Source organism: Sus scrofa, chromosome 6 (genome assembly GCF_000003025.6).
Source record: "Sus scrofa isolate TJ Tabasco breed Duroc chromosome 6, Sscrofa11.1, whole genome shotgun sequence".
NCBI lineage: Eukaryota > Metazoa > Chordata > Mammalia > Artiodactyla > Suidae > Sus > Sus scrofa.
The window spans coordinates 82279653-82291442 of NC_010448.4; the positions used below are offsets into that span (position 1 = coordinate 82279653).

An 11790-nucleotide genomic window follows, 5' to 3' on the forward strand; every position below is an offset into this window, starting at 1 on the left:
GTATGTCGAAGATGTGGTTTGGATTTGGTGTTGCTGTGACTGCAGGCAGCTATAGCTCTGATTCAACCCCTGGCCTGGGAACTTCCACATGACGTGGGTGCAACCCTAAAAAGACCAAAAAGAAAAAAAATTATGATAGATCAACAGGATGAAATTTCATGTAGACATTAGAATTATTGGTTGCCGTTAGCTATTGAATTTTACGGCATATGAAGTGAAAGCAAAGACATATGTTTTAGGGAGTTCCCATCATGGCTCAATGGAAACGAATCTGACTAGTACACATGAGGACGCAGGTTTGATCCTGGCCCCGCTCAGTGGGTTAAGCATCCGGGGTTGCTGTGAGCTGTGGTGTAGGTGGCAGACGTGGCTCAGGTCCCATGTTGCTGTGGCTCTGGTGTAGGCCGGCAGCCGTGGCTCCGGTTTGACCCCAGCCTGGGAACCTCCACATGCCATGGGTGCGGCCCTGAAAGGACAAAAAAAGAAAAAAGAAAAGAATGTGTATATATACATATGACTGAGTCACTTTGCTGTACAGCAGAATTTGAACAACACTGCAAATCAACTATACCTTAATTTAAAAAAAAGAAAGATCCTGCTGTATAGCACTGGGAACTATGTCTAGTCACTTATGATGGAGCATGAGAATGTGAGAAAAAGATTGTATACATGTATGTTCAACGGGGTCACCATACTGTACAGTAGAAAATTGACTGAACACTGTAAACCAGCTATAATGGAAAAAATATATATATAAAATTAAATTAAATTAAAATTTAAAAAAAGAAAGAAAAGAAAAAAGAGGATCCAGCATTGTCACTCCAGCACTTTGGCTTGCTGCTGTGGTTCAGGTTTGATCCCTGGCCAGGGAACTACCAAGGGCACAGCCAAAAAAAAAAAAAGAAAGAAAAGATAGTCACTTTACTCCTTCATTAATAAGAAGAATTAAAATCAAGTATCTAATCTAGGTTAAACGAAAGACTGAAGGACCAGATTGTCTGATGTCTCAGGTCCCTTCCAGTTGTAAAACCCTGTGGTGGCAATCAAGCAACATGATTTACTGATGATCTAAATGAATCTCCTTGCCAGAGCTATAGTCCCAGAGCCCACTCCCCAGGGACGCAAAGGGGACAACTCAGCCATGCGTGTGCATCTCGTTACAGGAAAATGAGGATAAGACGGGAGCTGGAGCCCAAGAGCCCCAGGCCAGCCTCCCCTGCTGCCCTGGGTCGAAACGGCAACAGCAGCCAACACCCTGCAACTGTGACCTTCAGCCCTGTTGACGTCCACGTGGAGACTCGGTGACCCCCACTGGGCACTGTCTTGGCCACTGTCCAAAGAGCCTTCAGTCAAGACCACGGAGCACATTTCTCCTCTGGCAGCTTCACTCTGAGTTGCTTCTGGTCAGGTCAACGGGGGCCTCTCTTATGCAATCCCTGATGCTTTAGGCAACCCTCAACCCCATCCTGTACTGCCCCACCCCCAACTGTGTCCATATTCCTCCTGCCACCCTTCCCAAAAGCTGTGGAATATTCTTTTGCCGTCTGATGAGGTGATAGAGCTATGATGGGGATCCACTGATGTGGGGTTTGGCTGTTCCCCTCCCCCAAGCACAATAGCTAGACAGACAGACAGGCAGAAGTCAGGGGGTGCTCCTGAGAGAGTCTGCCCTGGGGTCACATCAGAGGAAGGGCCACATCCACAGTTTTGCAGAGCAAATATTCAATCCCATAATCCAGCACAGGGGAACTAACTTGGATTAACTAATCAAAAAACCAATTTGTTAATTTATAACTTGTTCTGGTACTAAATGACTGCTGTTGAGCTCACGACAATTGGTCAGCACATTTTTCCTCTAGGAAAGTTTATGGGGGAGTTCCCAGGTGGTGCAGTGGGTTAAGGATCCAGCGTTGTCACTGCTATGGCACGAGTTCCCTCCCTGGCCCCGGAACTCCCTCATGCTACAGTGTGGCCAAGAATATTTTAAAGAAGAGAGAAAGAAAAAAGAAAAGAGGGAAAAACTGAATTATTCTCCAAAGGTGTCTACTTATTTAGTAGAGTCAGAGTAGAAGCATAGGGTGGACTTGAGGATTTCTGGTCTTGAGGCTGAAAGCTTGTTGCAGTGTTTGGGGGCCTGGACTGAGCCTCAGGACGGCTCAGGGCCCCTCCCTCTCCCCTGGAAGGCTGGTTTCACCTTGACTCAGTCTCCTTTCTCGGCTTCCCTCTATTTGGATTCTGAGCTATCCTCCATCTCCCGTTATCACCTTACCTCCAAGGTCCAAGTATTTGGAGGCTGATTAGATTACAGCTCTGTTTGTGTTACCTCTGCCCTTCCCAGTCACCTTGCAAAGATTCAGGATATATTCAAAGTACCACATTCACACACCATTTCTCTGGATGGGACTCATCTCTTTGACTCCTTCACCTGGAAAACAATCTAGCGAAAGGGTTGCAATTAAGAAGAACTGCCGCCCAAGCTCTACTTCCTGGTTGTGTGGCCTTGGAAGTGACTCAGCTCCCCCGTATTGTTTTCTAAGCATGAGACAGGAATAACATCTGCCCCACTGGGTGACTGTAACAAGTCAAGGACTTAGCAAAGCTGCTTGAATAGTGCCTGGCACCCAGTAGATGCTTTATAAATGGGAGCCAACATTATTATTATAAATTTCTTCTATTGCAAGATATACACTTGTTCCCATTTTAATGATTCTGAAATCAGAATATATCTTAAAATAGATGGGTCCATTAATGAGATTGTATTTTTTTTTCTCTCTCAAAACGCTGATTTGGAGTTCCTGTTGTGGTGCAGTGGTTAACAAATCGACTAGGAACCATGAGGTTGCATGTTCAATCCCTGGTCTTGCTCAATGGATTAAGGATCTGGTGTTGCTGTGAGCTGTGGTGTGGTTTGCAGACACAGCTCAGATCCTGCATTGCTGTGGCTCTGGTGTAAGCTGGCAGCTACGGCTCCGATTAGACCCCTAGCCTGGGAACCTCCATATGCTGCGGGAGCGGCTCAAGAAAAGGCAAAAAGACAAAAAACAAACAAACAAACAAAAAAACCGCTGATTTTTAAACAATTGTGCATTTTATGATTGAAGTCACCTTGGGAACAAGGCAATAAATCTGTATTCTATTATAGAAAGTGACGCATTCTTGGAGTTCCCGTTGTGGCTCAGTGGTAATGAACCCGACTGATATCCATGAGGATGTGGGTTTGATCTCTGGCTTCACTCTGTGGGTTAAGGATCCAGCGTTGTTGTGAGCTGTGGTGTAAGTCACAGATGCAGCTCAGATCTGGCATGGCTGTGGCTGTGGCATAGGCTGGCAGCTACAGCTCAGATTAGACCCCTAGCCTGGGAATTTCTATATGCCAAGGGTGTAGCCCTAAAAAGAAAAGAAAGAAAGAAAATTACACATTCTTATCATTTAATTGTAAATTCTAGGAACTGTAAATTCCTTCTTGGGGTAAGAAATCCCTTTTGAGAAAGTTGAAGGTCAGGAGATAAGGAGGCTGACCCAGGGTCACACGGCTCACGTCATCTCACTTAAAAAAAAAAAAAAAAAAAAGCTTACCTGAATAGGTCTGGAGAAATACTGACAAACTGTTTTTCCCCAGACATCTCTTCTCCCTCCTCTGTTGAACTATCCACCAGACACTTTGCAAGCTGCTTTCCCATGAGTTATCTCATGGGATTTATTTTTCCTGATAACCCTGGGAGGTTTTTTTTTTCCCCATTTGCCAAGAATTTTAAACCCAAAGAGAGAAAGCACTTGCCCAAAGTCTCCCAGCTAGTAAGTTGCAAAGACAAGACTCAAATCCAGGTCTCTTTGATTCAAAAGTCTTATATTCTTATTATACATTTAAATGCTTATTGCAGTGCCCTCTTCCCTAACCTCCTGGCTCAAAGGAAACAGATTCTTTTGCGAGCTGAACCAGAGGAAGACAGGCTTATCCCTGGGTCTGCGTGAGGTCAGGGGTGTAGTGTCCACACTGGAAGTGGGGCAAAGCCACTTTGGTAGCCTCCCTTGTGCTTCCATGGTTGTAGCCAAAGGGTCTCTTTTCTAAATCCATTCAAGCGCTAAGGATTCCTGCTTCATTCCCTTACCACTTAGGTCCAAGGAGCAAGGGGACAAAGCCATTGAAGGACTTAAGCCCCAAATACAGATGTTTCCCAAATGTATTCTGCTAAAAAAAAAAAAAAAAAAAATTGAGGTTGTTTGGAATGTTCTAGCCCTAAAACCAAACTCTTCTGTCCACCTTGGAATCTTCCTTGAATTACTGGAGAAATCATTCTCTATACTAAGTTCTTTTGCTAAATGAAAGTGTAGAAATGGATGGAAGAGGGGGAGGTAAAGAGAAAGGTTAGTGGTTTGTGTTTAACTAATAGAGATAACTCAATAAACAGCCTCTAAGGGCTCCTGGGTGCCAGTTGAGGCACTAGAAACACAGTAGTTCTGGTCCCTGCTCTCAAGGAGTCTGCAGCTGGCCTCCTGAGACAGGGATCTTGGGACCTAGTCATTATTTTGTTTCTGACAGGTGCCTTTCCTAACTGAGCAGAGGCTGCCTTATTTGGCCACTGAATCAATAAAAGATATTAAATGCTTACAGAAAAATGTCTAAAAATAAAAAAAGTTTAAATCTAACCTTTATGGAGTTGATTTCAATTAACTTTAGAGCTGACCAATACCTTTTCTAAAAACTTCTTTTCCCTGGCAATGCAAATAGGGTCCCCTGGGAAAGCCACAGCTGTTTCAAACATTGTGTTCCGGAGTTCCCGTTGTGGCTCATCAGAAACAAATCTGACTAGCATCCATGAGGATGCAGGTTTGATCCCTGGACTTGCTCAGTGAGTTAAGGATCTGGTGTTGCTGTGGCTGTGGTATAGGCCAGCAGCTATAGCTCTGATTTGATCCCTAGCCTGGGAACCTCCGTATGCTGTGGGTATGGCCCTAAAAAGACCAAACAAACAAACATCGAGTTCTCACTTCTGCAGAATGGTGAAAGAGGTGGACTGCCATCCGTGGACCTTGCTGTCTTGATGAAATACTGCAAAGGGAATCCAATTCGCAACAGGCTGAGACGCCAAGGTTTGGGGACTCCTGGCAGTGTAGGAAACACTAGAATGGAACCCAAATCACCAACAAGGATGATTACCATTAACTAAGCTCCTCCTGTGTGCCAGGCACATGATGGGCACCTTCTACCCCTCAGCTCCGTTAACCTTTACAGCTTCCACGCATAGCACCATCATTATTTCTGGCTTTTCTGGAGGAGGAAACAGGTGCAGGGAGGTGGCTTGTCCTTCCATGCTGCCATTTGTCCTTCTTTTGGTGATGTTGAGTTTATTTGACTGGTCTAATACTTAAATGGACACGATACAGATGAACAGGAGAAAAAAATTAATTCATATGCACCAAGGTCTCATAAAAATGGGACCCCCTGAAGTGACCACAGCAGGTTTTTTATGCAATATCATTTTCAGACAGTCATTTGTGAAGATTTAACAAAACAAAGGGGCTTGCACTTAGGGTAGCAGACTCATGAGGAAGTAACAATGTTTTGTTCCTACAGCTCTCTTAGCCTTGAATTCCCTAACTCTGCTGATAAGGGTGCTTTTTATCCTCCTGATGTAGGGGGGTTACCTTCACACGGGAGTTTGGTTTTGGTTTTTGTTTTTTGTTTTGCTTTTTAGGGCCGCACCGTGGCATATGGAGGTTCCCAGGCTAGGGGTCTAATCAGAGCTACAGCTGCTGACCTATGCCAGAGTCACAGCCACACCAGACCCAAGCTACGTCTGCGACCTACACCACAGCTCACGGCAACACTGGATCCTCAACCCACTGAGCCAGGCCAAGGATCGAACCCGCAACCTCATGTTTCCTAGTCGGATTTGTTTCCACTGCACCATGACGGGAACTCCCACATGGGAGATTTCTCTCACAGATATCCCACACATTTTCTTGTGATAGGAGGAAGTTCAGGGTGTTAGGGAAGCCTCTTGCTTGGGCTCCCAGCTCTGCCCAGAGGTTGGTGCTCAGAGAAGGCTCCATGGAAGAAACAGCATCTATTTTAAGAGAGAAAGACTGAGTAGGAGAGAGTGGGAGGAGAGGAAGGGATGAGAAGAGGAGAGTAAAGCTGGAGGGAGAAGCTGCAGCAGGGCAGATGGCCAAGGAAGCAGCAGGAGAAGGGTGAGGAAAAGAGAGAGGGGCTCCAGGGTAAAGGATCTTCAGTATTTCGTTGTTTGAAAGGCAATAGGGAGCCATGGAAGGTGCTGGAGCATGGAAGTGGCAAGATCAGATCTGTGCTTTAAGGAGATGAATCCTGCTGCAGTGTGCAGAATGGATGGGTGTGGGAGGGACTGGAGGCTGGGAGAACAATTTCCAGTCTATCGCAAGAAGTAACAGGAGCATCTGAGGATCTGTTCATTTTTAAATGCCTTTTCTGAATAGCCCTCTAATTGGGAAGTTTTGTTCTTTTCCTTTTTTAAAGTAGCTATTTGTGGGTGTGCAGTAACCCAACAAAAATGTCTCCAGGAATCGTCTTGGGCCCACTGGATGGGAGCACACAGCGGGGCATTGTGTCAGCTCTGTAGCCCTTTGTCCCAGGACACCCGTTCCCTGCACAGAAAATTTCCTGGCAAAGAAGCAAACTACTGTGGTTCAGTGTCAGATGAATCTACTGTCCAAGCCTGCAGGGCTCTGCCTGCCCACATTTGGGAGAAGCAGGTAAAAATAAGAATGACCTTCAGGTCTCTATTGACATGAAAGCCTCTGTCTGATGACAGACCATATATTAGTTGAGAGGGGCCCTTCCTGGCTCAAACTCAGTCTCTCGAGTGAATTTTACCTCGGTCTCCTGAAGCTTTTAAAGAATGCCGCAGTGCTGGGAGTTTCCTAGTGGTCCAGTGGTTCAGATCCAGAGCCTGCACCCCGGCAGCCTCGGTTCAATCTGAGATCCCATATCCAGCCACTAATTTATTCATTCTTTCTGGCCTCCAGTTCTTGCCATAGTAGGCTTTTGGGGTAAAAGAGATTAAAAAAAAAATTTAGTGTCTGAGCATTCACGACCTTTAAGGGAAGAATCTGTGAACTGGGCAGTTTGCTCTGCATAATGACCAGCAGAGGGGAAAAGGGGGTGTTGTTTGTTTTGTGTACTTGCTCCCCCCGCCCCCCACCAGTCCCCAGCAGAGATAGCTCCACCATCCCCTCCAATTCATGGCACTGTCATCTTTGGCCATATAGAGCCCCTTCTTAGTTTATGTTTTCCGTGGCAACTTGAATCCCCCAGTTTACTTTTCCACCACAGACATTCCCTTTATTTAATTTGCTTCATTAAAAACAAACAAGGAGGAGTTCTCCTGTGGCAGGTTAAGCATCCAATGTTGTTATTGTAGCAACTCAGGTCTTGGCTATGGCACAGGTTCAATCCCTGGCCTGGGAACTTTGACAGGCTGCAGATGCAGCCAGGAAAGAAAGAAATAAAGTGAAAAACAAACAAGCAAAAACTTTCCGCTGGCCATACAGTCCTCTTTAGGCCACCTCTCTGCTTCCCCTGATAGCAAAATTCTTCAAAAGTGCTGCCTGGGGAACAGTCTTGGGAACGATGCGGTGGGGAGAAAATGGAATGGAGGAGTGACCATAGGAGTGGACTGAGGGCTTGAGTAGAGTAAAACAGACCCCAGGGAAGTAGAAGGTTGAGGGCCAAGTGAAATTTCTGTCTCGGTCCCTCTGATCAGGTAAGTGGCCAAAGACCTGGGACCCCCAACTGGTAGTTGTCAGACTGTTGACCTGGGTGGCCTTGGGGCTGCTGGTGGCCAGATCTGCAGGAGGATTTCCATGGGGACAGCCATAGGCACTCAGAAGTGGGTTTCCACCAAGGACAGTCATGCCCATACCCATGGCCAAACTCAGGAGAGCATCTGGCATGGGCACACCCATAGTCACAGCCATGGATGTTCACAGGAGGATTTGTCCTATGGCCACTCCCATGACAGCCTCGCCCTCAGAGGACATGGACACGACCATGACACAGCCTATGCACAAGGGCCACAGTGCTGATCTCTGCAGCTCCATTTTTCTTCCTCTTCCATATTCGCGAGGAGCCCAGGCCCCCTGGCATCCCTCTCCACTCCAGACAGTACTCAGTTTTGTTTTGGGTGGGCTCCTGGGAGATGTCTTCCTGCCCCTAGTCCCTCTGCACCTGGAACCTCCTTCTCACCACCTTCTGTTTGCGAGATGATGGGGTCCTCGGGGAAACGGTCACCTCTCCTTGGGACACTTGGTGGGAGGATAGGCACAGACTCTTGATCCACACGGAAGTCACTGTCGTGAAAGACAAGAACCTCCTGCAAAGCAAGGGAGGGGGCAGGGCCTCAGAAGGCGAGAAGACAGAGCCCAGGGCTCAAAGACGGGCCAGGGAGACCTCAGAACTCGGAAGAGTCAAGTTCAGACCTGCATCTATTGGAGTCTGGCTGTTGACTGGCAGCAGCTTCACGGATGGTCTGGCCATGGCGCTTTCTTTTTAGGGGTTTCAGGGGCTGGAGATCCTGAACACAGTGACCATCCTGCTGCATGAAGTGACTCACGAAGTTGAGGGCTCTCCCTCACTGCTCCAGTGGCAATAGGGGCGCTGGGGGCGGGGTTCAACCTGTGGCCTCCTATCTCATGGGGGCACTGTGGGCAGTAAAGTGCAGGTGGGGTGGGTCCTGCTGCTCACAGAGCAAAGATGTCCCATGTCCCTGCTACCTGCGGCATTGAGGGAGGCATGGCCATTGCAGTCGCTTCTGGAGGTGCTAGGGTGAGTGGTCATGATGGTGCCGACGCTCCACCTTGAGTCCCTGCCCCAAACTTCAAACCTTTAACTCCTCAGGGGGTCTGCGGGGGCTGGGGGCTGGGGGCTCTGGGCAGGGACCATTGCAAGGGAAGGTGTTGTTTCCCAGGGAAGTGATCGCTTTGGCACAAGGGCCTTCAAGGAGTGGCAGTCCTACAAGGGGCTATCAAGGTGAAACTGGGAGACTAGAGGGACGGTGCTCTTGGGCGCGGCTGGCCATGCGGCTGGGTTTGGAGGGTGACCTGGGGCCGTGACGGAGGCTGGGAGAGAGAGGAGATGGCAGCCCATCCTGTGTCCCCGACTCTATCTGTCCTCAGAGGATCAAGCTGCCCCACACATGCTTCTCCAAGGTCCGCCTCCCTTTTCCCACCTGATGGTGGAGGGTTCAAGGAAGACTGGGGCACTGGACAAGGGGGAAGCAGGAGGAGCTGAGGATAAACATCAATTAAATTTCAGTCATGTGTCTGATTAGGGAGCGGGAGTGACTAGGGAGGAGGGGGATTAGCTGCTTATCTCACATCCTGATTTTCGTTTCTATTTTCCTATCACTGTTTGAATGGAGAGGAAGGGTGGTGACCAGAAATAAAGATTTCTTAGATTTTCCTTAGATTTTCTTTTTTTAAATTTATTTATTTATTTTTTTTTTAATTTTGCTTTTTAGGACCGCACCCATGGCATATGGAATTTCCCAGGCTAGGGGTCAAATCGGAGGTACAGCTGCCGGCCTACCCCACAGCCACAGCAACTCAGGATCTGAGCCTTGTCTGCAACCTACACTACAGCTCTTGGCAATGCTGGATCCTTAACCACTGATCGAGACCAGGGATCTAATCTGCAACCTCATGGTTCCTAGTCAGATTCGTTTCTTCTGAGCCACAAAGGGAACTCCATACCCACCTATTATTAAATTGCTATTTTAAAATTCTCTCTCTTGGAATTCCCATCATGGCTCAGCGGTAGCAAACCTGACTAGGTCCATGAGAATGGGGGTCTGATCCCTGGCCGCACTCCGTGGGTAAGGATCCAGCATTGCCGTGAACTGCGGTGTTAGGGCGCAGACACAGCTCAGATCCTGAGTTGCTGTGGCTGTGGGGTAGGCCAGCAACTGTAGCTCTGACTGGACCCCTAGCCTGGGAACTTCCATATGCCATGGGTGCAGCCCTAAGAAGCAAAAAAAAAAAAAAAAAAAATCTCTCTCTTGGCTCAGTTTGCAACTTGTCTTTTTACTCTTGGTGGTAACTCTCTCTGTCTCTTTTTTTTTTTTTTTTCCGTCTTTTGTCTTTTGAGGGCCTCATCCTCGGCATGTGGAGGTTCCCAGGCTAGGGGTCCAATCAGAGCTGTAGCCACCGGCCTACACCACAGCCACAGCAACGCCAGATCGGAGCTGCATCTGCGACCTACACCACAGCTCACGGCAACACCGGATCCTTAACCCACTGAGCAAGGCCAGGGATCAAACCCACAACCTCATGGTACCTAGTCGGATTCATTAACCCCTGCACCACGACGGGAACTCCTTTTGGTGGTATCTCTTGAGGAATACATGTTTTTAATTTAATGGAGTCAAATTTCTATTTCTTTTATGGTTAGCACTTCTGCAAAATAACCATGATGATCCTGTAAAAATAAGCCAGATCATTTCATTCCTCTGCTAAAAAGCCTCTAACGGATTGTCATTTTGTTCCAAGCAAAACCCGAAGTGCTTACCAGAGCCTGCAAGACCCTGTGTGAGGTCGCCCATCACATCTCTCACTTCCTATAACTCCCTCTCTCGCTCTACACCAGCCACTCGCTGGCCACCTTCATATTTTTGAAGCCAAACATACTCCTACCTGAGGACCTTTGCACGTACTGTTCTCTTTGCCCAGATGTGTCCCCACACATCCAGTCTTGCTCCTCCTCCTAAAGCAGTCCTCTCCTCCCAGGTCCCCCTATCAGAGAGGACTTCCATGGTCACCTGACATAAAATAGAATATCTCCCCGATCCACCATCTCCATCCTGTGCTCCTCATTTGTTTTTCCTCATCATCTATCTTCTTCTAGTCACATCTAACTTCCATAAAAACAAGAATTTTGCTTTGTTTGCTGCTATGTTCCCAAGGTCAAGAGTGGTGCCTGACACATAGTAAGTACTAAAAAAATACTGCTTGGGAGTTCCTGTTGTGGCTCAGTGGTTAACAAACCCAACTAGCATCCATGAGGATGCGGGTTCAATCCCTGGCCTCCCTCAGTGGGTTAAGGTTAAGGATCCAAGGTTGCTGTGTCTGTGGCGTAGGCCAGCGGCTACTGCTCAGATTTGACCCCATGCCAGGCAACCTCCATATGCCATGAGTGTGGCTCTAAAAAGACAAAAACATCATAAAAAAAAAGGATGGCATAAAGTAGGACTTCCAGTAGACCTTGAGTCTCATTACATGCCCAGTGTAAAACATTGGCATAGGCTAAATGACAAGGCCAGAGGCATCATGATATTTCCGAGGCCAACCACGAAAGGCCAAAAAGTTTGTGGTGGGCCAATCCTGGAAATCCCTACCTCTTTTCCTAAATAGTTGGAATAATCCTCCTACTCATTAGTCTATGAAATTATCCTGAAAACTCACCACCCCATGTTTCCAGGCCTCTTGGCTTTTGAAATGACCCACACCCTGTCTCTGGAGTGATTCTCCAGAGCCACTCTCTTGCCTTTTGAGATCCACCAAGGACCTTGTTGTGTCTATGGAATGTGTGTCTTCCAGGCTGCTCCCACCTAGTCTTTGTTTTAGGGTCACACCCACAGCATATGGAAGTTCCCAGGCTAGGGGCTGGATTGGAACTGCAGCTGCCAACCTACACCACAGCAATGTGGGATCCGAGCCGCATCTGTGACCTACACCACAGCCTGTGGCCACGCCAGATCCTTAATCCACTGAGCAAGGCCAGGGATGGAACCTGCATCCTCACGGACCCTATGTTGGGTT

The 11790-nt window shown here is 47.6% G+C and overlaps 1 protein-coding gene across 3 annotated transcripts in view; it reads left to right on the forward strand.

Moving 5' to 3' along the window:
- The window catches only part of NCMAP (non-compact myelin associated protein), a 41517-nt gene extending 37282 nt beyond the window's left edge, over positions 1 to 4235 (forward strand). For all 3 annotated transcript variants that reach the window (XM_005665097.3, XM_013999054.2, XM_003127704.4), the window contains exon 4: positions 1164 to 4235. In XM_005665097.3, coding sequence (XP_005665154.1) covers positions 1164 to 1305 — 142 coding nt within the window. In that variant the 3' untranslated portion in view covers positions 1306 to 4235. The remainder of the gene's footprint in view (positions 1 to 1163) is intronic.